Below are 27,800 nucleotides of genomic sequence, written 5' to 3' on the forward strand. Positions count from 1 at the left end.
TCAACTAATTCGTAACAATGAAAATAGGTGGATCAGACATTCTGTTAATAATTTTCAATCAAAAATAATCAAAAACCACAATGTTAACAAATCATGAATGACAAAACCTGAAGGCACCCATACAAATCAAAGGTCAAATTTGCAATTTTCATTATAACATAGAAATGTCAGATGAAACTCATCAATCAAGATTGAAATTTAATAGACACTTTACAGTTTTATGGAAGTTGTTAACCAAAAATCGAAAAAATTCCCCATTGATACAAATATGTAAATGTTATAATGAATTTGACAAATCTGATTCCGAATGTTTGTAGGAATATTCATATCGAATTTCAAAGCCATGAAGAAGTGTTTGTACAGAGAAGTTTTGCCTTTTACTTTTCTCCTCCAATCTTTTGCGTCAGGGTGCTTGATGATACACTGAAGGGTGCCAGTGCTATTGTTAGAATACATGTATGTCTGTGTTAAGTGTCTGTGTGTTTCAGTTTGTTGAAAATTTCATACACAAGTGGTCATTGTTTTGTTGCAGATCCGTTGAAAGTTTTTTGATGACTAACTGATGATAACAGAGTTATCGATGGTTCTGTTTATAATATATGCCCTACATATGACAATGTTATAGAAACTGATAAAATAGCACCCCTGTACGCTTTGTTTTTTTTATTGGATCCATAACTACTTCTCTTAAATAAACCACAGATAACACACAAGCTTCAGACTTTAGTTTACAATTTCAAATATTGACATTTTTTTCTTTGTCAACTGTTTAACACATTTCTACAGCCGTGTCTCTGGAAACAGGAGAACGCACAGTTTGACCATCACTTTCACTGATGAAAAAGTCAAATACACCAATCTGAAATCTCCATTATAATTCAGTATCTTTGTTCTTTCCTTCTTTTCACAATATGCAATATAAGGTTACTGTATACATCTTAGGAAGCAAGTTCTCTGAGTATAAATCCTAAATAGAATTCTTTCATTCTGTGTCTGTATATATACGGAAACTCTGGTTTGGCTTCCTTTTAATATACCTGTACACCGTCCAGAATGAATATGAGATTTTACTAAAACATTTGATAGAATATTAAGGAAAACATTGCAAGCTGACAGGGACTAAAATACTATGTTCACCATGTGACAGCTGTATGTTCACACCTTGTGTTAAATCGGCCACTAAACTTTGTAATAAAAGAATCTTCCATAACTGTGCTAAAATATACAATCAACTTTTGTGCCCCATCAACAGATTTATGCAAGTACTTTCATCTTTTAGAACATCTAGAAAATTTGATAAACTAATTCACTCATGCAAAATTCCAAATCAGTAACCATCTGGTGGAAGATAAGGCCAGGCTTTGTTTACCACAATAATGCTGATTCTACAAATTAATGGAAACAGCTTTATTTATTCCTCTTTCCTTGTAGAGACATTTTCTTCTATATTTTACGGACTAAAAGTAGATTTACTTCTCATGATGGATGACATCCAATATATTGTGAACTGATCCGATCATCCTCTCCTCACAGATGCTGAATCTCCATGGCTACAAATTTCCAACCCGAAAATCATGCAAACTTTTATACCGAAAATATTCCATATGATCAACCGAACAGCAAATTATCCCAACTTTGCCTAAAAGGAACTCATTATGACCACACCTCTCCAAAAAACAAATTAATATTTCAAAGTGCAGATTAATTTCTCAGTAAAGCATGACACAGAGATAACATTTTCATTACATTGCCCTGAATTTGACAAATTATCAGTTTTTACAGACAGCGATACCAAATGCTGCTTATTTTGATGTAGGATTTACGGAAACCTGGTTGGGCAAACAACATCTATTGATACTTGGAAGATAGCAGTAACAGCTGAGTACTTTTCCACTAAATATATCTCACACATGTTGCAACACATGAGGCAACAGGAAATGACTAGTTCCGACACATTCATTCTCACTTCAGTTTAATTTAAAAACTGCTGTAATAAACAATGTTAAATATATCATTATAGACTTTGCATTGTAATTTGGCAGGAGTGTTTACAGTAAGCACCACAGGATACGCTGCTTTCATTTGTGCTTGTTGCAGATACGTGTTCACGTGAAAACAATATGGTTGGAGTCACTTTTCAGATAAGATTTGTAATTACAAGCGATTTCAACAATGGATTTCATTCAAATTGCCACTTCTACGGAAACTTCAGAATTTTCATGAACAATAAAACTTGTTTTTGAAAATTACTCGGAACAAAAGGAAAAATTATGGTACTGTTGCACAACATTTACTAATGCTGATTATTTGTCATACACTGGCCTCCCATCTCTATGACTTTGCTTTGGAAATGTACAGACACCACTCATGAAAGATAAAAAACTCTTGCTCTCTCATGAAAGTTTTGATGTTTTTAAATTAACTTTATTTCACAACTGACATAATTACATGGAGGCAGCCAGTACTGGAACCAGATGCTGGCAAGGAAGATATATAAGATATATTTAGTTATCTTACATCAGAAAATGAATATGTGCAAAAGAAGAAACCAACCAAACCAAATGAAACGATGATCACAAAAGTCACAAATTGTAAATGTCTCTGTATTTCCTTACAAAGTTGTCAATTCCGTTAAAACTCGTCTAACTTGAAACCAAATACACAGCCCATGCTGGAAACCCATCTGCACCAAGCACATCCCAGCCTCCTGTGCATAAACCATCATTTCAAAAGTAACTGATAAAGCTAGTTAGTACCTCTGCAAAGAGAACACCCTGCGCTGTGATGGTGCTCAATTTTGATGAATTTGCTGTGGTGAACATTTGCATACAGCATCAACATCAGTATCAGCTTTATTTACAATTTCTTTTGCAGTGTTGAACAAGAATCCGTACATTTGATTCACTTGAAAAAAAAATAACAAAGACATGAGGAATTTTTACATAGGTCAAGGTACTAACAGTGTGTTGGATGGAACAAACATTTTGGGGGAATGAAGCTGGAGCAAGCTTTGTTGAAGACTATTCTGTGTCTGACATTACTTTGAAAACAACAATGTTGGTATAAAAATCTACATTTCAGATATCATTATTTCTGCTGTTCCTCATTATGAAAGAACGAGCAGAACTTTGTCAAAATTTGAAGATTTACTGAAAAATAAGTGAAAACTTGGTATGTTCAAATTCATCTTGATGAACTTTTAACCTATTCACCCCCAATTTCCTGTGAACAGATCCATGATCAGCAGAGATAACATCAGGTTTTCGCCAAACTATTGTATTGAAAGGGTTACAGACATTAATTCTGATAGGTTTCCCAAGTATTTCACTCAATCAGAAGTTTGAGCAGAGTCAGTGTTGCTACACTGTTTACAGAAATGAAGAAATATTTGCCGCTGTACCTTCTCAAGAACTGTTAATTGCAATGTCTTTACTGACAAGTTTTCCAACAACAAAGTGATAAAAATACAAATTAATTCTTTTGAGAAAGGGTACACAGCAGAGGAAATGTTTTGCGTAAGAACCTGTTGTATAATTTGAGATAATATGAGGTATTACGAAAATACCGCAAAGGATGCACAAGGACATTGGCGCAGCGTATCGCCCGACGCGAAGCAGAGGGCGATACGCTGCGCCAAAGTCCTTGTGCATCCTTTGCGGTATTTTCGTAATAACCTTATTATTATACATCTTACATTCGTGACTTGGGCATCAAATTGTCAGAGTAATGACCGTTTTCGTGCAATGTCAACAATTTTTCTGCCGATTTATAGCGCAAGTGTGGATCAATATCTCGGACGCGCTTCTGCAAGTTCTGGATATTGTGTGTGTGCACTACACACCTACGTACAGAGCGCACGAGACATGTTCTGGCACTCGTCCAGTGAGTCCCTTGAAACCGTTCAACAGTGAACGTGCAGCTCCAGCTGCAAGGGATGGAGCGCCTTGAAACCGTACGTGTTACGGAACGGGCGTTCCGTACGGCCTTTTTTATCGCACGCACAATTCTATTGTTCTCGATGGTAGATGTATAATAATGTTGATTATGTTAAATGGCAGAAGTTAAACCATTTCCCCATATTTTGGCACTGAATGAAATAGAGGAAGAATTTATCAAACAATATACAATATTATTGCAACTCTGGCTGATATAGACTGAAAAACAGAAAAATATTTATCCAAACAATACAAATTATTAAATGATACCAGAACATTGATGGTGAAAATACTTTGATTTGTTGAGACATCAAAATAAGAGTGCTACATTTGTAATGTAACACAGTTAGAATATGTGCAGGCCCAATAAGAGAAAAATCCTGGTTCAATGATTCAAGCCAGAATTTCAATATTCATCAATAAACCACACCAAAAAATGGGTATACCACTAAGTGTTGACATGTTCCGTCCATATATGAACTGGCTATTGCTCATGCATATATGTCGTGAACTTGTTGAAATCAAGCGGCATACCAGTCGTCGGATGTGCTTTAATTGCTTCATTATTGCAACTCTGGCTGATAATGAAGCTATCACATATGGAGACTTTTGTTCAATATGAATATCAATCTCTTTGTGATACTCTGTTCAAATTGAAATGACGGTACAAAAACGATGGTAATGAAAATAATGTAAAATAGTCTGTGAAAATGATCAAATTAATAACCAAAGTAAAATTTCAACCATCAACTGCTTGATAATTCTCATTGACTTGTTGACACTCACTGATTTTTAAAGAGAAGTGCTGGATTTTAAATAATGTGAGTAAAATTAATCCCATTACACTTGGCAAAGATTTGTGGAACTGCAGTGCAGTCCGCATGCAGGGCCTATTTACAAACATAACTGCATCCCAACAAACGCTTTACAGCAATTTAGCCAATTGTATTCACAAATGTTGCCAGAGTTTACAGTGCCCTCTTTTATTCCATTTTACAAGAAATGACATTTCCAGTCATGGAGTGTTGGGTCTTTCAACTGCATTTAGCATGTCTTCTGTGGTACAATATGGTCTATGTGATTGATGTGTTATGCACCACCATAACAGAATGATGATTAACTATGCCAACTGAAAATATTACTCCACCACAAATTAATAATTTCAAGAATCTTGGCAGTATTTACAGCAAAGTAATTAAATTATATCAAAGGCTGCTCTTTCAAATCACAAATTTCTGTTACAACTGACTATAAATACTAATATTGAAATCTTCACATAAAGTGACCTATTGAGGGCGCTATAACAATAGTATAAATATTTACTTTTATACATCTGTTTCCTATTTATTTTTCTCAAAAATGAATTTGCCTGGCATCGCTTGGAGACTGTTCCACGGGGCAATATGGACATTTTACTCTGAAAAAAAGAGAACAAAAGACACAACTATGGTTATTGTTTTGTCCACCCACGGTAACTCAGTGTTTTGAAAAGCGCACCAAATTGAGAATTGTAGCGAAAGGCAAAATTGATTCCACAAATATTTGAAACAATTCAAATCCCTTTCGATTTGGCCTTGTTTCAAATATTTTTTCAAAATATTCTTTCATTTGCATTTGAATCTGACACTGCTGTACAAGTAACAGACTGCATAACTGACGGATTAAACTTTTTGTTTTGGTGCAATTTTTACAGTTTCTATATCAAATTTCAGATGACTTGGCTTTGCTGTCTTCAGAAAACCTTAACTCTTTAAACAGAGACAGTAGGTTTAGTGTGAGGTTACAGGATCCCTCTTTTGTAAAGTAAAACTTCCGCAAAAATAGACATTGTTGGTGTGCGGTCACACGGAAAGTGCAATAGCACTTGTAATACATGCACTTGTTGAAGTGTATTCACGTGTAAGAGTTTGATGCAAAACCGCTCACAATTCATGCACGGTTCATCCACCTTTCATGTGGTGAGGTCATAGTTTGGTGTGGAGGTCAGTTGGTAAACATAGCTTGATAATCACCGACCTATGTGAAAGGCCTTGAGTGAGTGGCAGGCAAGCAAGATGAAGGGAAACACATACTTACTTATTACCGCTTATCAACTTATTCAGGGAATCCCGCGAGATGACGTGACCACAAATCAGCCTCATTGGTGGGTTGTGATCCGTGCTTTGTTGACGAAGTATGGGACAGGCAAAGATGGAATGGTATCTGCAGTCCGTACCCAAGTCAACTTCAATCTGGAACAGCAGGGAAAAACATCACATTCACTCCTGCTCTATCTAATAGCAATGTTTTAAACTTTGTTGAAGAGCACATCAAGCATATCATACTCATATTATGGCTTCAACTTATAAGAGAGAAATCTAAGCAGAAAGACATCACAGGCTTGCTTCTCATCCTTGGTCTCTCTCAAAATTATGTGCTTCTTTTCTTTCTTTTTTTTTGCTGACAAGATCCCATAACCCACATTAAAACGAGGAATGTTTCTATGCGTCTGTAACTGTGACATACATTACGATGACTGCACTCATTCAGCCTTCACAAATATAATGTAAGTATATGTGATCCTACAAGACATTGTCCACCATGCGTAGTGCTGTTTATTTTTACGCAAACATGAAAGAAAAAAATGTTGACATGCTTAGTTTAAACCATCACCACGTGTTTGGAAGAGAGATAAAATAATTTCTTTGTGGGGAGTATTAATAGTGATACATTCTGATATGATCAATAGCAGAAACACAAACTAAATATTTGATAAATAACACAAACTGTTACAGTTGGATAATATAATAAATTAATATTAAGAATGAATGAGTGACAGAACACATGACTCTGTGTATTTTTCTCTCAATACCAAATTACAAAATGACTAAAAAACACTCTGTTATTCCAATACTTTTACAAGTTCTTAAGGCAGATGACTACCTTTTACTCAAACATTTTCAAATGCTCGGATCTGATCTGAATGAAACTTCTGTGAGTGTGAAAAAAGTTTGACATACCGGTAATTCGTCTTTCGAACTCCATACACCACTGACTTGTCTTTGTTGCATCACATGTTTGATGTTGAGGAGAGAAGGTAAAGCTATCGCCCCAGCTTGTACACTTAAAGCAAACATAAAACAATTTTCAATCTTGATCTCATTAGAACAGGCAATATACATGTCTAGTCAAATTTAAATACAGAGAATTGAGAGAAATCACAACCATTGAAGCGTATTAGACATTTCAGCTCAACTCATTTACAACAACAAAACTTACACAGCCGCAATTTCTGCAATTCTTGACACATCAGTGTTCTCCCCAGGATCAAGCAAAAGCGTAGCGGCTAATTTGCATAATCATTTGCATATCATTAATTTATATTTGCATATGGATATAAGCTTGCACATGCACCCACGCATTCATATACACTCACAACAAAATGCAATGGTAACACACAAGTATGCAATTTGAACATCATGGAAACTCTTTATTACACTTAAAGCCCCAGTATTTGTAACTTTTAACAATTTTTTTCATATTTTTGATTAAAATGACATCCTCAGTATGTGAAAGTAGACCATAATTAATACTGAATCGCATGGTTTGCATGCCCAGCCCGCCTCACGATTAACAGTAAAAGGAGTGAAAAATGACTTCTTGTCCGGACCAGAAGTCAGCTTTGTTGACACACGAAACGAAACGTAATCACACCACCGCGCATGCTCAACCACATCTACGCAAGTTACCGTGGCGTCCGTAGAAACCATACGCTCTTCGTAAAGGTCTGGTCCATCGAAACTGGAGACTCAGCTAAAAACGCGCGAAAGTTGGGTGTAATACCGGAAAGATATAAATATGTAAGTGTTTAGAGATTGTTCCAACTATAATGAGCCGTGCAAACAAACGTCTTGAACAGCTAAACTAACGACGGAGGCAGTCGATTGTAAGCTGCATGCAAGGCACTGCACGTTGTGACCGACGGTACGGAGATCAAGTTTGCTGAATGAATTGAGAGAGAAAAATATATATGAATAAAAATTCAACACTTCACCATTGTAATTATTGAACTAGTCGTTTCTTCCATTACGGAGTATAATGAAAATTTCGTTGAAAATAAATGACGGGACTGATTCTGCTCCGTCTACTCAAACGAAGTTTTGTGTGCGGCCAGGCTACGCTGCAGGCAACACAGACTATCAACTTCGCATATCGTTGCCGTACAGCGTAATTGAAAACGCTCAGAAAGGAAAAATTATATCTTCAATGCAATACAAAAGTCTTACTTATTAAATTTAAAAGTATTTCCAAATAATATCGAACGTAACGGGTATCTAATCCTCACAAGGACTACAGTAGTACAATTATCGGCTACCTGCGATGCGATGGAGCTCCAGGAATTGTAAGCTTAGAAGTTCGAACACAAGAGAGATCCCGGCCTCACTGCAAAGTCGTCCCCTGCGCACCCGGCCCGACAGCAAACTAACCTCTTGGTTTGATTCTGTTGTTTATATATTTTTGTATAAAACTCATGATACATATATCTGACTTTCACAACTGTACAATTTGCTCAGGACTGTGAGTTTGGCTGTAGTCTACAGACGATCGGAGGGAGCTAAGGCAGGCCCCAAATTTGCATGGACAATGCCCGGGACAATTATAGACGCAGCTCGATGAGAAAGTCATTCACATGAACCTAAATGAAGTGATCAATACAAAACTTTTAAACATCACTGGTTCTGAAAATTTATGATCAATGATTCTGACCTACGGATTTTACACTGCGGCGTTGTTTTTTGTGTGTTTGGCCGGCTACTAGTCCTGTAAGGCTGTACTGCTGGGAGGTAGTAGACTCTACAAGTGCAGCGGGGCCGGGCCGAGATTGGTGTGGGGCCTGCAGCAAGGTAAAATTGACAGCGTCCATTGCAGAATGCCCGCGTGTTATCCTTTCTCGTTTGGGAGGAAATTTACCGCTGTATTCAGAATGCCTTTTTACCAGTATAAAAGCTCAGTAACTGATGCATCAAGAGCCAAGAGTCTGTAAATTTCTTAGCAGTAACTCCATTGTTTTTTTTCCAAATTTTCGCTGAGATACAGCCGTGCGTATACTGGTCCCGATCGTTCTGACTCAGGCGTTCACAGCTGTTTAGGGAGCCGTCATTATTTACGACCTGGGGGTCGGAGGAATTACATTAGAAACTCCGAAATTTTGAGTCACACCCCAGCCAACCATGATGACTTTGAGTAACCCCCTCTCTAACAGAAAGTTTGGCTTACCTGAGCCCATGTAATAATAATTGTAGATATAAAAGCTCACCTAATAAGCAGTCTTCGACCATATAGTATTGTTAAATTTTGATGGGTAGCATGTCATTATGGTATGGTTAAATGTCCAAATGGTTGTTGAACTCAAGTCAAATAAAATATACATTTCTGTGATAATATAAAGGATGAATTAACAACAGTTCAGTTTTGTCCTAGATCCTGTGCACTTATAGTGATATCTGTCGAGAACATTTCTCCATGACCCAGCCTCTCCTTCCACCCCTGGTAACGACTGCAGAAAACTACTGTGTGACATCATCATCACCACTGTTGATCCTCATCTTCACTGTCGCTGGCGCCATTGCGTACATGAACAACGATATCATTCTCATCGTCACTATCTTCTCTTTCATAATAAGTATTGCTAGTTGTAGCAGCTACTGTAGTTTTTTTGCATTGCTTCTAGTTGATATTTATTTGTACTGTTAGAGTATTTATTTTCTTTTAATTTAATATGTGTCAAAGTAAAATATATATTATCAACTAATCATTATGTCATTGAGGACAGAGTAAGACAAAGAAAAAACATTTTGAGCACCCCCTTATAACTTTCAATTTTTGAATGACCCCCAGGGTCGTAAATACTGACGGTTCCCTTACTTGCCGCCAAAGGCCATCGCATTCACTGCATTCGACAGCCTACCATACATTGCCAAACTATGTTGCTTCGATTTCGCAATCACCTTGCCGTTAAAGCGACAATCAGCTGAAATTTATTACTTCAAGTTACTCAATTTTGATAGCTATTTGCCTACAGAAGTGAGCCAAGTGTATATAGTGTCGTCTTGATTTTACATCGGTACCCGGAGTTCTGAGTGACCAACTGCAGGGTGCCGACTGCCGACTGCAGTTTGAATAATCCGTATATAACGCACACTGTACCAGAATAGAATGTCAGCCTCCTCTGCCAAAGTTCTGTATCCTCTGAAACACAGTAGCAGTACGTATTTGAACAGAGAAGAACAAAATAAAACCATTCGCAGGTCATTCAGCCGGCGACCATGGGCGATTACCCAGGCAGTGTGGCGTGGCATGGCAAGGCCCCAGGAATGTTGCAGGCTCGATGATGTCATCAGTATCGGCGTTCTCGGTCACATGCACAGCCTACAAGTTGTCAACAAACCCGCGCGGCAATCCAACTCGATCGGGCAATATTTAGCGTTTGTATGTCACTACAGGAGCACAAATTTGGCTTATTTCTTTACTGAACAACATTTCACGATGGATGTAAGAGAATAACATGTAATTTCGAACATAAAAAAAGGTTAAAAGTTACAAATACTGGGGCTTTAAATAAATCATCACAGTATAGTAGAATTGCAATTAAAATAGAAGATTTAAACAGTAACAGCAAGTTCAGATTGAAAGCAAGAAGTGGTTCGTCTGATTTGAGTATCATTAATACATATACTGCTAATAAAATTGTCAAAAATTGCCAACAAAGAGGAAAATTCACAAGATTTGGCTTTATACAATTCAAATGTAATTGAGTTTTATATCATTTTTGAACAACAAACACCGCGAATAATGTTCATTCACGGGGATCAATTTCAACCAGCGCCCCCCCCCCCCCCCCCCCCCGCATAACTACCACTGCCACTGAACATCGTTGTTCAATTCTTCATTTTAAAAATACCACCAAGATGATCACAAGACATGAACTAAGTATGACTAGAATCACTCGAAAATCAGGTGTAAAATCTTTCAGAGAACGTGTCAGAGTGGAACCACACGCGATGCCAGGATCAATGTCAACACATTATAAACACGTCGGCCAACATGGCATCGATACTAGACGATACTAGAGTTTGTCAAATGGCAAGTAAATATCCGATATATATCGGAGATTTCACAACCTCACCGTTCTGGCCAAGCCCGACTTCCAGGGACTGACTCTAGCATCGATACTAGACGATACTAGAGTCTGTCAAATCGCAAGTAAATATCCGATATATATCGGAGATTTCACAACCTCACCGTTCTGGCCAAGCCCGACTTCCAGGGACTGACTCTAGCATCGATACTAGACGATACTAGAGTCTGTCAAATCGCAAGTAAATATCCGATATATATCGGAGATTTCACAACCTCATCGTTCTGGCCAAGCCCGACTTCCAAGGACTGACTCTGGCATCGATACTAGACGATACTAGAGTCTGTCAAATCGCAAGTAAATATCCGATATATATCGGAGATTTCACAACCTCACCGTTCTGGCCAAGCCCAACTTCCAGGGACTGACTCTGGCATCGATACCAGACGATACTAGAGTCTGTCAAATCGCAAGTAAATATCCGATATATATCGGAGATTTCACAACCTCACCGTTCTGGCCAAGCCCGACTTCCAGGGACTGACTCTAGCATCGATACTAGACGATACTAGAGTCTGTCAAATCGCAAGTAAATATCCGATATATATCGGAGATTTCACAACCTCACCGTTCTGGCCAAGCCCGACTTCCAGGGACTGACTCTGGCATCGATACTAGACGATACTAGAGTCTGTCAAATCGCAAGTAAATATCCGATATATATCGGAGATTTCACAACCTCACCGTTCTGGCCAAGCCCGACTTCCAGGGACTGACTCTGGCATCGATACTAGACGATACTAGAGTCTATCAAATCGCAAGTAAATATCCGATATATATCGGAGATTTCACAACCTCACCATTCTGGCCAAGCCCGACTTCCAGGGACTGACTCTAGCATCGATACTAGACGATACTAGAGTCTATCAAATCGCAAGTAAATATCCGATATATATCGGAGATTTCTCAACCCTACCGTTCTGGCCAAGCCCGACTTCCAGGGACTGACTCTAGCATCGATACTAGACGATACTAGAGTCTGTCAAATCGCAAGTAAATATCCGATATATATCGGAGATTTCACAACCTCACCGTTCTGGCCAAGCCCGACTTCCAGGACTGACTCTGGCATCGATACTAGACGATACTAGAGTCTGTCAAATCGCAAGTAAATATCCGATATATATCGGAGATTTCACAACCTCACCGTTCTGGCCAAGCCCGACTTCCAGGGACTGACTCTGGCATCGATACTAGACGATACTAGAGTCTATCAAATCGCAAGTAAATATCCGATATATATCGGAGATTTCACAACCTCACCGTTCTGGCCAAGCCCGACTTCCAGGACTGACTCTAGCATCGATACTAGACGATACTAGAGTCTATCAAATCGCAAGTAAATATCCGATATATATCGGAGATTTCTCAACCCTACCGTTCTGGCCAAGCCCGACTTCCAGGGACTGACTCTAGCATCGATACTAGACGATACTAGAGTCCGTCAAATCACAAGTAAATGTCCGATATATATCGGAGATTTCACAACCTCACCGTTCTGGCCAAGCCCGACTTCCAGGGACTGACTCTAGCATCGATACTAGACGATACTAGAGTCTGTCAAATCGCAAGTAAATATCCGATATATATCGGAGATTTCACAACCTCACCGTTCTGGCCAAGCCCGACTTCCAAGGACTGACTCTGGCATCGATACTAGACGATACTAGAGTCTGTCAAATCGCAAGTAAATATCCGATATATATCGGAGATTTCACAACCTCACCGTTCTGGCCAAGCCCGACTTCCAGGGACTGACTCTAGCATCGATACTAGACGATACTAGAGTCTATCAAATCGCAAGTAAATATCCGATACATATCGGAGATTTCACAACCTCACCGTTCTGGCCAAGCCCGACTTCCAGGGACTGACTCTAGCATCGATACTAGACGATACTAGAGTCTGTCAAATCGCAAGTAAATATCCGATATATATCGGAGATTTCACACCTACCGTTCTGGCCAAGCCCGACTTCCAGGACTGACTCTAGCATCGATACTAGACGATACTAGAGTCCGTCAAATCGCAAGTAAATGTCCGATATATATCGGAGATTTCACAACCTCACCGTTCTGGCCAAGCCCGACTTCCAGGGACTGACTCTAGCATCGATACTAGACGATACTAGAGTCCGTCAAATCGCAAGTAAATATCCGATATATATCGGAGATTTCACAACCTCACCGTTCTGCTGGCCAAGCCCGACTTCCAGGGACTGACTCTAGCATCGATACTAGACGATACTAGAGTCTATCAAATCGCAAGTAAATATCCGATATATATCGGAGATTTCTCAACCCTACCGTTCTGGCCAAGCCCGACTTCCAGGGACTGACTCTAGCATCGATACTAGACGATACTAGAGTCTGTCAAATCGCAAGTAAATATCCGATATATATCGGAGATTTCACAACCTCAGAGTTCTGGCCAAGCCCGACTTCAAGGACTGACTCTGGCATCGATACTAGACGATACTAGAGTCTATCAAATCGCAAGTAAATATCTGATATATATCGGAGATTTCACAACCTCACCGTTCTAGCCAAGTAAAGATTTCACCACCTCATCGTTCAATCTAAGTTCGATATTGTAGAGTCTAGTAGCCGTAAATATCGGATATCATATAAAAGTGCAATGTCGCGGTGTCCTCTAAAGGTCTTTGTTGGTCGTAATAGTCGTTGTAGAATGAAAACTTGTGAACAACCCAGCCGATTCTTCTATTGTTTTAACGTTCCTCTCAACACTTCCGGACAACTTATCGGACGCATACCATACTTCACACCTTCCACTCTTTCACCAGGTTGAAAGTTGCAGTGAGCGCTAATGAGTAGACAATGCATGCAACAGCTGGTAGCTACGCAGAGCGTGTGAACTAAAGGATGGCGGGAATATTTTAAAGCGTAGCGGGGAGAATGAAAGCGTAGCGGGGAGAGGCGAAAGCGTAGCGGGACCGCTACGCTAAAATGGGCTGGGGAGAACACTGCACATTTGTGATGTGCTGGTACGGCCCACATATAAAAATATACCCCAGTCTTTTTTTTCAGATCTTTGCCAAATTTAAAAAATAACAACTGTTGTCGATGAAATGTTATGTCCATTTGGTCCAAAATTATCAACAAAATTACAGAAAAATTTATAAAGACGTAAAAAATTACATATACTCTTTTTTGAACTGTTATTTCAAAACTGTATTTTTCATTTCACTGAGTGGGCTGCTATGTTCACAATATTTTGAGCTATTGATCATCAACTTCAAGCTTCCATTTTGGGAGTAAGTAGATTTCCTCAATTCATTTCACACTGTATTTTCAATGCACAGGCTTGATTTGAGCAAAAGTGCACAGGCCATTGTCATCATTGTGTTTGACGGAATAATAAGAAATGATATGAAAGGGACTTGGATTATACGAGTGTATCAACTTTGTCATCCAAAGTGAAATGTCATCAGATAAATCTTTCCGTTTCATATTGATTATTTCTCTTCATCACAAAATTGAATCATCAGACCTAGTCATGCTCTGAGACACCACTCTATCACAGAATGCACTTTGTTTGTGATAACTGAATCAGATGCAGATAAGACTGAGTTGTCTTTACTGTAAAATGAAGTTCTTGAAAATCACTTACCTAACACACAGAGGACTTTCCACAGATAGACCTAACAACGAACATGCATCCCTAGTAAATACATCACAGATTTCCAACCAGTTGATGGGGTCTAAGAGATGGGAATACGGTGAGTTTTGAATTCCTTGCCGGAGATACAACAGACTACCCATCATTATCTGTAATTCTGCAAAGATGCACAGACACAACGATTTCAATAACCAAACTCTACAACACAAATGAAAGGCAAACTTAATTCAAAATGTCCCATTGTTCTAAAGCTAATAACTTGGTATAGACTCTGAATTTTAATGGTACCTAGAGCAGCTGAAGCTAAAACAAGTTTCAACAAATTCTGACTCTGACCTTTCCCTGGGAGGTATGATAAGATGAAAGCACTAGCATAACATAAATGACTGCTGACAGTAGATTATATATTTTTTTTCTGTGACCCGTTTAGAAAAGCTTATACATATAGTACTGCCTATACCAGAAGTCACCTGAGATCTTAATGCATGAGAGTCATTCATTCACTTGTATACTACAGTTTCATGCTATGACATTCATGGACAGGCGGTAGTCCATATCTGGGAATCTGAAGTCCGAAAGCAAGTTTTGGTTGTCCCAGGAAGTGTTACTGCCATTTATTTCAAGTCATGTGAATAGTACACACGTGTATCTATATATATACATGGTCATTCAGTGACTTCAGAATACTGACAATTTTGAATTCACATTAATATGGGAGAGAAAATACCCAGGAAATGAGGAACACGGCCTTAAAATGGAAACAACTCTCAGAGAAAAATAAGGAAATTAAGTTCAATTTTCAGTGACAAACAAAACACTTTGGACTTTCTCTTTTCAAATATAGGTATGTCATTATCTTTACTTTTGTCTGAGATAAATGACTATTAAATATTTATTTACGTCCACCATGGGTAATCCTTGTCTGGTTAAATATGTGTTGTCCAGACAGAAACTAGCTGTCTGGACCCGTTTTCCTTCTTGTTGACAACAATAACATTGCTGTATACATGGAGATACAGCAATTCTTTGGTTTAAGCATACAGCCAAAAAAAATGATAAGCTTACCTTTTGAGTGTCCATCTGCAAACATGCCAAAGTTTCTAGCGTACTGAAGGATTTGTTGTTGATTGGCTGCCCCGCCCCTAAGCAGTTCTATAAACTGAAGTCTGTGTAATTTAAACTCTAGAGAACTGTGTTGTGCATGTAATTGCTCTCGGTGGATTTGTGCCCATCTGAAAAACACATAGATGAGAAAAAAACAACACAAATGAAGGACATTATCACACAGTAGAAGGGGTTTGCTCAATTTTCAGCATCTGTAGTGTTTTGACAAATACTGCCACTCAACCCTCCTGTGGTGCTCTGACATTTGGTAACTCAACAGAGATAGGTAAATTAGAATTTAGTATTGCTAACAATTCAACACCTGCAGTATAGAAAACTTTTTTAGAAGAACTTTGTTTTAAATCCATGTTTTTGCATAAAAAACTTTGTCAATCAACATAGACATACATGGATAACATGAGAATTTGACAAGCATTTGCCAATTTGTTTCTACCATGCTATATATCATTAATGCCACTTATGTGTGACAAATCACTCATGCCTATCAAATTTTCATCTTTTTAAAATCACCACATTTTGTCCATTGTCATTTTCCTGCTTGTGAAATTTTAGGTGTTTGAAATCATATCTCTTGAACTGTATGTGAAAGAAAATATGATTTGATGGTTTTGAGTGTCAGTTCTACAAAAGTCATGCTTAATAAGGTAGAATGCACTTCGGGTACAGATATTTAGACTGTCAAATTTTACAATACTTTACTGATCAACCATTTGTGTGGGCTCATTTTCAAGCGGTTGGAGTAAACAAAATATTCATTGGCTTATGAAATTGTAAAAATCAAAACTTAAATTTTTTCCCCAACTGAGTTAAGACAGGGATATTGGTAATTTTAATTTCCAAATACCAGCAAAGTTCACATAATTTGTTTCTCTGATACCCAAAATCGCAAGGTAACCCCTGATTTTTATTATTGATTTTGAAAAAAGAATGGTTGAAAGTTTCCTTGAGGAAAGTTTGAGTGAAAGTAATTAGTTTAAATCTTTCAATTTTTTTCACACTACCTTAAAACATGCTATAAGCTGTTGTTAAGTCTATGACTCAGCATGCATCATTCCAGCTTGGGTTCAAAGGTTAATGGAACACTTTACGAACAATATTGGAAATGCAATGCAATCGGGGATATACATGTACTCACTGCAGTGCTGGCTGTAAATTTCTGGCCTTGAGAGCTTCTAGTATTTTGTTGATTTCTATAAATGGTTCTTTGTTTGTGCCATCCACCTGAAGTGCTGCGTCCTTCAAATGAAAAATACAAATATTAATCAAATCACCTTCCTCCAATCAATATTGAAACATACATACATAAACTGTCTATACTCGACTCTGTCTATTTTAGTTAGACATCAAAAATAATTCTTACTACGATCTCTGTAAGTTAATATTAAACATAGCTATTGCATTCAAGATAAATGACTTACTGTAGCTTCTTTACAACATACATACACTGAGGAGAAATCATCACAGTACAGGGGACACAGATATGAACAACAGCTTTTTCACATGGCAAAACAAATTGTACTGGATCTGCTGAATTTTGTTGTTCTAATTAAATATCTATTTAAGACAAGTTACTGGAATTTCAAGAAAGGGCCTACAAACTTGTTAACCCTATTTAGGTAAAGTCATTCAAACCAGTGTACTCTGAAGACTTCCAATACAATGGCACACTTTACCTTGATATGCCGCTGTAGCATTATCAGGTCAAGTCCGTACAAAAAAACTACCAATGATTTTGAGTCAGAAAAGTCAGTTATCATAGGGTCTGAAAATGATATCGTCTGTCAGAGTGTATTGTTTAGGAAATACTATGCTTTCCTAGTTTCCAACACCAGATTGTGACAGACAAAGCTGATGGAAAATGGGTTCATAGGTTCAAAATCTTACGTCTATAAGCTGCTCTGCAATGTCTAGCATGCCCTTCCTGAAGAAATGCTCACATATAACTTCATTTATGAGGTTGACTTTCTCTGGTGAGTCAAAGTTAGATTCCTGACCGAGGGCATTGATATCCGGCATGAAATTCTGCAAAATAAATAAAAAACTTCTTCATCTTCATCCATATCACATTTTTAATTAAATATGATATGTCGAGTTCAAATTAATTTTATGATATGTATGAACTTTGACACTACAAAAATGGACAACAGTGGTTGAATGGTGTAATATGAAATGGATGGACCTGATGCCAAATCAAACAGAGTTGTTCTTGTTGTGGATAGTTTGGACTATCAATTAATTATTGGCCTTACATACAACATATCTTTACATGTTCTTGTTAGAAGTGAGGAATGAATCTTCATATGAAAAGTTTATAATGGATACAGTGAGACCATGGATGTAGAAGTCTCCACTTCACATCCATAGTGAGACAGACCACGGTTGTTATTTACGATACACACTGAAACAAATTTTTTGTTTTAAAAGTAAAGAGTAAAGTTTCTGAAAGAACATAAATGTCATAAAACTGTTGTCTTACCCGATCTATGACTTTGCCAATTTTGGAAACACTGCTGTGTAGGTCCTTATGGTTGCTACCAATATATGAAGCACTGTCTTTCATCTTCTTTGTACACTGGCTGACCACCAGACTCTGTGCTGGAGTTAGTTCACTGTCCTCTGGAGCTGTTGATTGGAATATAACAATGGAATTACAAACTTCAGACCTATAATAATGTCCTACTTGCTTTTGCAGTAAGTCATGCATATGAAGAGTCCATCAAGCTACAGACAACACTAATAGTACATTACCTGCATAGGATCAATTAGGTACAATTTGCCTGAGCTTGGTATTAAGCAAACACATGTTAGATTTAGAGGCTGACTGTTGTTTCATAGTGATGCTTTTCTGCTGTGAACAGAGCTAGGTTTGTTGAACAGAATACCTTTAGAATCCAGTGTCCAGAGAAAACGATTTGTCCAACGCTTAAAAATATTTTTTTAGCAAAGATAGCAGCATTAAACTAACAATATAATACTGGTTACATCTTTGTTACCACAAGCAATGTTGATTGTATCCACTAATTAGACCCAAATGTTGATGACTCGTACATTATTTTCTGCCACTGGCTTCAGACAATCAAAACCTTTTGGGACCTTTCCAAAACAAAAAGCCAACTTGCCACAATCTGATGGCAATCTATACCACTACATCTGATCATATTGGCAGTTGCCAAGGCAAAAATAATTTTTAAAATAATCTTCTTGCACATGGAACATTTGGTTGCGATCAACAATTGATCAACAGTTAAGTTCTCAAGCAGGTTAAGTATTCTTACAGTTGTTGTTTTAGTATATATTGATTATTTATTTATTGATCTAGAAAAATACTGTACATAGTTCTCTTTAGGTAGGTCAACTTCATGGTTAGGTTCTGGTTTTGAAAGCAGTATCAGGATTATGGATATGATTTAGTGACGGAAATTTTTTTATTCCATCTTTTGCTATTGCACATTGAATAATCTCTGATAAATAAACTAAGACTCCCTCATTTAAAAAGCGAAAACAACTTTTCACTGGCCTGAACTATAGTGTACTCAATTTATCTACCGAAATTCTGGTTTGCCATGTTAAAGATGTATAGAGTGTAAATGCATTTGTAGGTGGAGGTTCTTCATTACAAGTGAAGTACATGTATAATTGACACTTCTGCCATGGCAAAGCAAATGTTCCCTTCCATCACACTGACAAACCAACTTCCGTAATGAGTCACATTCAATACATACGGCAGAAGACAAAATATCTGCAAGCTGCAGTACTGTAGCATGAGGTTGTGGGTTGGATGGCAAAACCAAATGGATGAAAATGTTCCCTAATGTCTGAAGTGAATCCCATTCACCAGTCTGTGCACTCTTGCATCCATAGCACCTGGGGCTCTACTTCTGCTGTCCAACTCACAACTCAAGGCAAACCTTTGAGCTATGATATTGCAGCTACATGGATTAGTGATTGTGTCACATGTACATGTAAATGAACATCCATGTAAGGTGCCATTACAATAATCGATCAAAGAGAAGATTACAAACGGCTTGGTTTTTTGCACTATGGAGGTAAGAAGGAGATTTATACTGTATCATGTACAACTCAGGGTTTGGCATTAGAAGTGAGAATTATTTTTCTATGTAAATAGGAGTATTTCGTCGCGTCAGTGGAAGAAGGTCGTAACTGACATTTTTGAGCAAAATCAGTTTTTATCAGAATACGATTTCTCGTTATCTAATACATCTGCTGAATGTCGATTTTAGTAAACTTTCTCACGAAAAGGTGAAAAAAAGAGATTTTTTAGTCTTGATCGCATCTGCATCTCGGTTTGGCAGTAAGGTCGTAACTGCTGCAATAAGGTCGTATCTGCAGTCAACACTTGTGCAGAAAGGTCGTAAGTGTCAGATACGACCTTTAGGGTCGTGCTGTAAGGGATGCCAGAATAAATGCAATAAGGTCGTAACTGCAGTGGACGAATGATTATTGGCGAAACACAAAGGTATTTTAGATGGTATTAGAATAAAATGAAAAAATTCTGTTACTAATATGTACGGGCCCTTCACAAATACAGTAGGAGACACGCACAGAATGATTGGTATTGCGATAGGTATCAAAACAGGCTGGTCGTAAAGTGTTTACCACATTGTTGTAAAACGGTGAGTGTCAATGTGGGGGTGTACGTGGTTGGTACACATTAGCCTCTCTTGAGCGTGCTGTGTATTTAAGCAATGCCGTAAAACGGTATGATGCGCCCATAATTCCAACACGCGTTACAAGTCGGAAGCAGAGAACTGCATCCGGCAAGTCTTGTGTTTTCTCCTACGGCCGCACTCGTACTCGTCTGCATTCAAAAGAATGCCAAATAAAACTGCAAACATGTGAAGGCGATATAGGCGAGAGAACAAAGTGTACGAGAAACAAACTACACGATAATTCAGATGGTGTGCGTGCGTCGAACTTGACTGAAGTAAAGGGCATTTCGCCTCTATGATGACGACGGGTGATAGCTTTGCGAAGTCAATGAAAGTTGTATTACGTTGTACTGTCTACATTTGCATCAAGGACGTTTAAATCCCAAGTGAGGCTGCCAAAGCAACATTGCGTTGCATCAAAAGTTATTATTGAACAGGGTTGTAAACCGGAATCAATATAGTTGTAGTGATTGTGCAGGACGGGGAGCTCCTGTTACGTTGTTTGTGACCAGGCTGCATTTAGACAACTTCATTCAAATTTCAATCAGAGCGGCTTTCCGCTACACTGTCTACAGTCATAGCAGGTACCGAATCAATAGCCTAAAAACATTTCCAATTTCAGATTATGTTGCCACATTAAACTTTTCTGCAGTGGTATGTTCCATTACGTTATGTCACGTCGCTTGGTGAGCCATGAGGTAGGGATATTCAGTTTCTTTGGCCTATGAACTTCGAAAGGAAAGGACAAAGGACAGAATGAACAGTAACATGTGATTTAAAGTATGCTAGAAGCCTTGCTAGTTTGAGTGGTATGGCTACCATTAGTACTCAGGTGTAAAAAATATATCCTCTTTGATTCTAGTTTACTAACACCGGAGATAATCTGACCTTGTTTGACATTATGACATTACATTAAACCCACGTAGCTGCAACCTTTGATGGATTATTCACTACTTTTGGTTTTTCTTTACTCATGTTCTACTTCCAAAAGTATGGTGAAATTCTCAGTATTAGCATGTAAATATAACCATGTGCAGTACTGTAGGTGATTTTATTGTTGACATGTCAATTTAGTTCGGACAGAATCCAGTTGTTAGAAGTTACAGCTACTGTTGCTTTAAAGGCAGGTGCTGGATAATGCCGATTCATAATGGTGCTTGAGTAGAAACTGAGAACAGGGAAGCCGACTGCTCTGCTAAAATCTACTAAAACAAGTATTAAACCAATTTTAATGACACACAACAACAATATCTAGTTCTGTAAACACCCACACCATACAGCAAGACATAAAATAGTACAAAAGCTCTGGAGATATTGAAAATTTAAGAGGAAACCAGCTTCAGAACACAAGAGAACAGGCCTGGAAAACTGTTGTTACATGATTCAAACATAGCCATTACATACATACTCATTATGCATGCCAATTCAAAATCACTCCCAATAAACATCCGTGCAAACACAAATCTTCAAACGCGTATGTCCCGGCGCCGGCCTTTAATAAGTTTCTTGCAATTTATAATCAAACATTTGATACTGTTTAACTCTTTTTTTTCTATTTAGAATGGACTCATGCCAAGAATGCATGTGTTTGTCTTCAGAGCTAGGTTATAAAAATAACGCGTTTCAAACCCTCAAGGGTATACAGTTACAAGCAACCACTAGACTAAGACGACAGGCTCTACAGTCATACACAGGCAGGTATCTACAGTTCAAGTGGATATACCATGTAAAAGCGAACCAGCTGTGTTTTAAGATACCTAAGCAAGATATAACTTTTACTCGATTGAGAATCGTCGTCATATGATTGATCATCATATAGCAGAACGTGACAAAGAGAACATAAAACAATATGATTTAGTATAATTTTGAAAGTGACGATGATGATATACCACTGAGTGTTATTCATTCAAAGTTAAGTCCAGATAAACATATAACTTGCACAGTGAGTCTTGTGCTGATGTTGATATAGCTGTCAATAATGGTGAGGATGATAGTGGTGTTGGTGTTGGTGGTGTTTATGAGGTTGGTAATGAAAATGATGATATTCCTTTAACATTTCTGCGTTTACATACAAAGTTGGACAACAACAATGCATTATTGCCAAAGTATTTGAACATTTTACCATGACTTAACAACTACTGCCAAAGTTAATTTAAAAAAAATGAATTTACAACTATTTTTTTAATTACAAGGGATTGTTGCAATGAATGGTTGTATTAATTTTTACAATGAATTTACTACTGTAAGTTGGCCAATGAATTTTTCAACACCTCAGTGTTTTTTTTTTCAATACCTCAGTGTTGTTTATGTTAGATTCAATGAAGCTGTTGATTTTAAAATTTCTGCGTTTATATACATAATAGACAAAATGATGTTACAATGTAAAATCAAAACAGCATTAAAAAAAATAACTTAACAATACATTATTGCCAAAATGTTTTAACATTTTACAATGACTTTACAACTACTGCCAAAGTTAATTTTTTTACAATGAATTTACAAATATTTTTTATTACAAGGGATTATTGCAATGAATGGGCTATATGAATTTTTACAATGAATTTACCACTGCAGGTTGGCAAAAGAATTCTTCCAACACCTCAGTGAATGCACTTTTTTCAATGAAATATTTCAGTGAATTTATTACTTTATTTACAATGAATTGTTACTTTAATTAAATTATGAATACATTCAATGGCCATTCCCATAATTAATCCTTTCAGGCCTGACAATTTCTAGATTGATAATATTTGGCTGTGATATGAGGCAAGCATACAAGAACTTCAATATACATGAAGGTTAATCTCTATGTCAGACTATAAGTTTACTGCATTATAGGTTTAGACACAAACAAAAATATCCCCTGGCTGAAATTTCTGCAAACCTCTGGCATTGTCTTGGTATCCTGGCTTGGCCAGCTCTGCCTGTTTCAGACATGTAAGTTAATTTCAAAAATTTCAGTCAGGGTCAAAAGCAGAAACAGACTCCATTTTTCTGTTGGTGCCTATTCATGTTGATTAACAAGCCTTTCACTCATTCAGTCTGTTGTGCAATGGATGCTCTGTAGAAGAAAGTCTGACACTAGGATTAAACTGTGATGCAATGTTGAATTCTTTGCCTGACCTTCTGAAAGTCTAGATAAAATTATCTTACTATAGTTTGAGCAAGGCAAGGAAATTTAGGCCTGAAAGGATTAATTAATATAATATCTGGCTAGTACTTTTTGAGGGATTTTTTGCAGGAATGCTACTTGTGTTGACCTTAAACAACCAAAGAAATTGTGCATCAATAAAATAATTACAGTTCAGGAAAAAATGTGAAGTAATAGTTTAGTGCATGACACAGTTGCATACACTAAGACTGTAAGACTGTATAGAGTGGCTGTAACTAGAACCTCTGTTTACAGCAAAATGGTTCTGTGTCAGACTCACATTGGTTTAATATGCCTTCTATTGATTTGATATGTCTCGATTTCCAACTTGTGTTTTATAGGTCATTGTGTGAGAACTTTCCCAAGTTCTCTATGAAGTTTTCTTTCAGAGAATTAACATGTTAATTAAGAAAGCTTAGTTCAGAAGATCAAACATGTTTTTTAAAAAAAATGAAAACAATTTTCTGTGACTGACAAAAATGAAAAACCCTGAAAACATTAACCGAATGTACTATTCATGTGAGATCCAAACAAACCAAAAAACCAAACAAACAAAACTATTATCACAATCAGATAACTCGTGTGTTAACTTCTCACTCTATGAACTATGCTTAAACAAAACAGGAGTATATTTAGTCATTAAAATGACACTGGGCATATTTGTGGCCATTTATTCAGTAATTGGTAAATGAGTTTAACTCTTCAAAGCTTGATGGTTGCAGTGTGGCATGTGTTCAATCGTTTATCGACATTTTTAAAATTTCCTGTTAGATTCTACTCCCAAGCCAGCGCATTGGATTTTTTGAGCACATTGTGCTGTCCAACGTTGAGGGCGCTAGATAAAGCAGCCCGGGAACCATGCAAGATATAAAATAAAACGAGGAGTAATTAAGAAAATCAATAAGGTTTGGGGAAGATTCTTCATTATTCTGAGTGATTATAATGATATGGAAGCCAGGGTTAGCAAATATATCCTCAAATTCTATTCCAAAAGGTTTGTGGCGTGTGGGTTCCTCTGACCCTGAGGGCGTATACTAAGGAAGTCTGTAAAACTGAAAACAATGCTTCTCCGCTCGAGATCCAAGCATTTTTCATCTTTGACATCCATTCATGTAAATCGTACTACCCGTTATCAATGTAAACTACACTAGTGACTTCAAAGTTATGTGATACTAGGTAAGAAGCGGCAGTTACGACCTTTTGACACTGAAAACATACCATGAGCTTTCCATGCAATAAGGTCGTATCTACCACTTACGATCTTTTTGATCTCCGTTTGGTCCACTTCCGGGGTCGTATCTACATTTTTCGCCTACAAATATTTATTGAAAAGGCTTTCCGAACCAAGAACTTCATAAGTCGAGTCTAAAAATTATTTTTTCGGGAACCGCTGACTTTAAAATTTCGATATATTTATATTTTTGCTGAAAATCAGTTTTATGCCTCTCCTGTAAAATTAGGTGAAACGCAGTTACGACCTTCTTCCACTGACGCGACGATTTGTCTTTGAGGTCTAGTAATTGAATCCCATAAATTGCCTTTGTGTCTATTGCCTTTTAAAGCACATCTATAATTCTAGATGGCCTGAGTGAAGTGAGGTGAGTGAACTTTGACCATGTCAGAAATTAGGCGCTTAGTCGAGGTCAAAGGCAATAGGACATGTGCACAAACTTCTTTTTGAATCCTCTGGTCATAAGCATTATATCCTTTGATTTTTTTCATGAAGGTGCACTTTTGAGGAAGTAACAGCCTGTTCTAGAAAATTTGAATGTAATTTGGATATATGACATTTCAAACAGACATTTGGAAATATTCAGAATAGTATTGGAATGTTTCTTTTGCACTGAAAAGAAAGATCAGAGATATGCTCTTTCTTGCAAGCCTTGGCTCATGCATGGCTGTTTAGTGGCTGTCTGTGAAATGACCCTTCAATCAATGTCATATCTGAGCGTACACGAAGTGCTGTTTGGAGCAGGAGGCCACGCTACTCCCTATTCAATTTATCAGGAACTAACAATTGAGAACCAAACTGCAGTAATACACATGATAGAAAGTGGTTGTGCCTCCTTGCCTCTACTTTTGTGGTCATTGCAACTAATGATAGGTATTGAAAGGGTCAGTAGCTGTAACCTTTGATAACTTTTTTCACTATTTTTACTTTCAATGTCAACTACAGTTTCTTGTTCTACTCCCTGAAGCATATTGATATACATAGTGTTCTGCTTGTCAACTCAGCCTGTACATGTATAGACTACCTTGTTATTTTCAAAAGTAATTTCTGGTCAGGACTAGAATTCAAACATAAACAATAAAAGTGCCTTTTACACATATAGACGTAGACTCTCCACAGTCGCTGCGCCTTGTTTTGTGCGCGCCCACGATGGGCCTGCATTCGAAGGCTACGCTGTGCAGCTGTGAGTACGCGCTGCCAGACACAGCGACCGTCGGTTCTTGCAAGTATATATATTCATGAGGGTACTGTCGTCAAAAGAAACACCTATCTAACTGGGCAGAGAGAATGTATACTAGTAGCTGGTAGACTTATATATGCGGTATGTTTTCATTTTTAATTTTATTTGGCTATAGCAGCTACCTGTCATTTTTGTTTTGATTAACGGGTGTGTGGAGTTCTATAAACTACCCGGATCAGGCAGAAATCCTATCGGTCGCTTGCAAGAACGTACATGACGTGCTGTTAGGAGTTGGAGGCCACGCTATTCCCTTTACAATTTATAAGGACCTAACAATTGAGAACCAAACTGCAGTAATACATTTAATGTAACATGTTACTTTTATGGTTGTCTTGTACATTTGTCTTGTGATGGTGTGACTTTTTTTGTTTCGCACATCTGTTAGTGGGTTTGCCCGTTGATCTGTGTATCAAATAAAATAAAATAAAATAAAATATGATAGAAAGTGGTTGTGACTCCTTGCCTCTACTTTTGTGGTCATTGCAACTAATGATAGGTATTGAAAGGGTCAGTAGCTGTAGCTTTTGATGACTTTTTTCACTATTTTTACTTTCAATGTCAACTACAGTTTCTTGTTCTACTCCCTGAAGCCTATTGATATACATAGTGTTCTGCTTGTCAACTCAGTTTCTACATGTATAGACTGCCTTGTTATTTTCAAAAGTAATTTCTGGTCAGGACTAGAATTCAAACATAAAGAATAACAGTGCCTTTTACACATATAGACGCTGTGTTGACAATCTGAATAGATGGAGTTTAAAATGCTCTGGGAGCAAAACAAGAAACTACAGTTGACATTAAAACGAAAAACAGCACAAAATCATCAAAAGTTACAGCTACTGACCGTAAAGTTTAAGTACACATAAATTTGTTGTTTGTTTCATTGCTACATCTTCTTCATAGGGTTCTCCGTTGTCTAAACTAAAAGAGCCTGGCCATGTCAACATGGATTTAACATAGAATTAAGAATTTTTGAAAAAATATCTATATTTATGGGAAAAGAACTAAAGAACACTTTGTCGTGATGGTCATAGGGGGGATGCGAATCTAAAGTCCGACAATTTCACCTCTCATTGATAATCACTGACTTGGAACTGAAGGTGGCCTCGCAGAGTGTTTACTGTTGAATGTAGCTCACCAAGGTTGGCATTGGCAATAGGAATGATGACCTCGTCGTCAACAGTCAACATCAACAGACTGATCACTTCCACAATGGTGTCAAAATAGACAGCAAACCAAAGACACGATATGGACTCTGATAAATTCCGTTTATGTTGAATCAAGCTAATCACTACTACCTCTGTAACAAGTCTCCGGAGAGAGTCGACGAAGAAAAAAATGACGCCTACACTGCGTGTAAATCGTGTCCAATATTTCTTTCCTTTGTTTTTGAAATGATTATGATGCACGTTTCAATGACACACTTCCGGTTTAATTTTGCCTTGATTATTGAATACAGCCGGTTACCTACCTTCTTTAAGTTCATTGCTAATCCCCTTTACATGTTGTATGAGTTCTTCTAAAGTTTTCTGGGTGTGTGAAGCGATTTGTTGAAATTTTGTATACACTTTATCAACATCTCGCTCGACGGTGAGACAGGCATCCATTTTCTCAGTACTATTTTGATGACCT

At 37.6% G+C, this 27,800-nt stretch overlaps 1 protein-coding gene across 1 annotated transcript; it reads right to left on the reverse strand.

Annotated features, from left to right (window-relative positions):
- Window positions 1-4,472: 4,472 nt before the first annotated feature.
- Window positions 4,473-27,800, reverse strand: LOC139119950 (E3 ubiquitin-protein ligase RMND5A-like). Its single transcript, XM_070683920.1, has 9 exons — window positions 27,640-27,800; window positions 18,353-18,498; window positions 17,761-17,898; window positions 17,012-17,112; window positions 15,817-15,983; window positions 14,743-14,908; window positions 6,935-7,037; window positions 6,012-6,166; window positions 4,473-5,352 (listed from the first exon to the last, which is right to left on the reverse strand). The coding sequence occupies exons 1-9, from the start codon at window positions 27,773-27,775 to the stop codon at window positions 5,289-5,291; spliced, it is 1,176 nt and encodes a 391-aa protein (XP_070540021.1). The 5' UTR covers window positions 27,776-27,800; the 3' UTR covers window positions 4,473-5,288.

The sequence above is a fragment of the Ptychodera flava genome, chromosome 20, assembly GCF_041260155.1.
Source record: "Ptychodera flava strain L36383 chromosome 20, AS_Pfla_20210202, whole genome shotgun sequence".
Taxonomy (NCBI): Eukaryota; Metazoa; Hemichordata; class Enteropneusta; family Ptychoderidae; genus Ptychodera; species Ptychodera flava.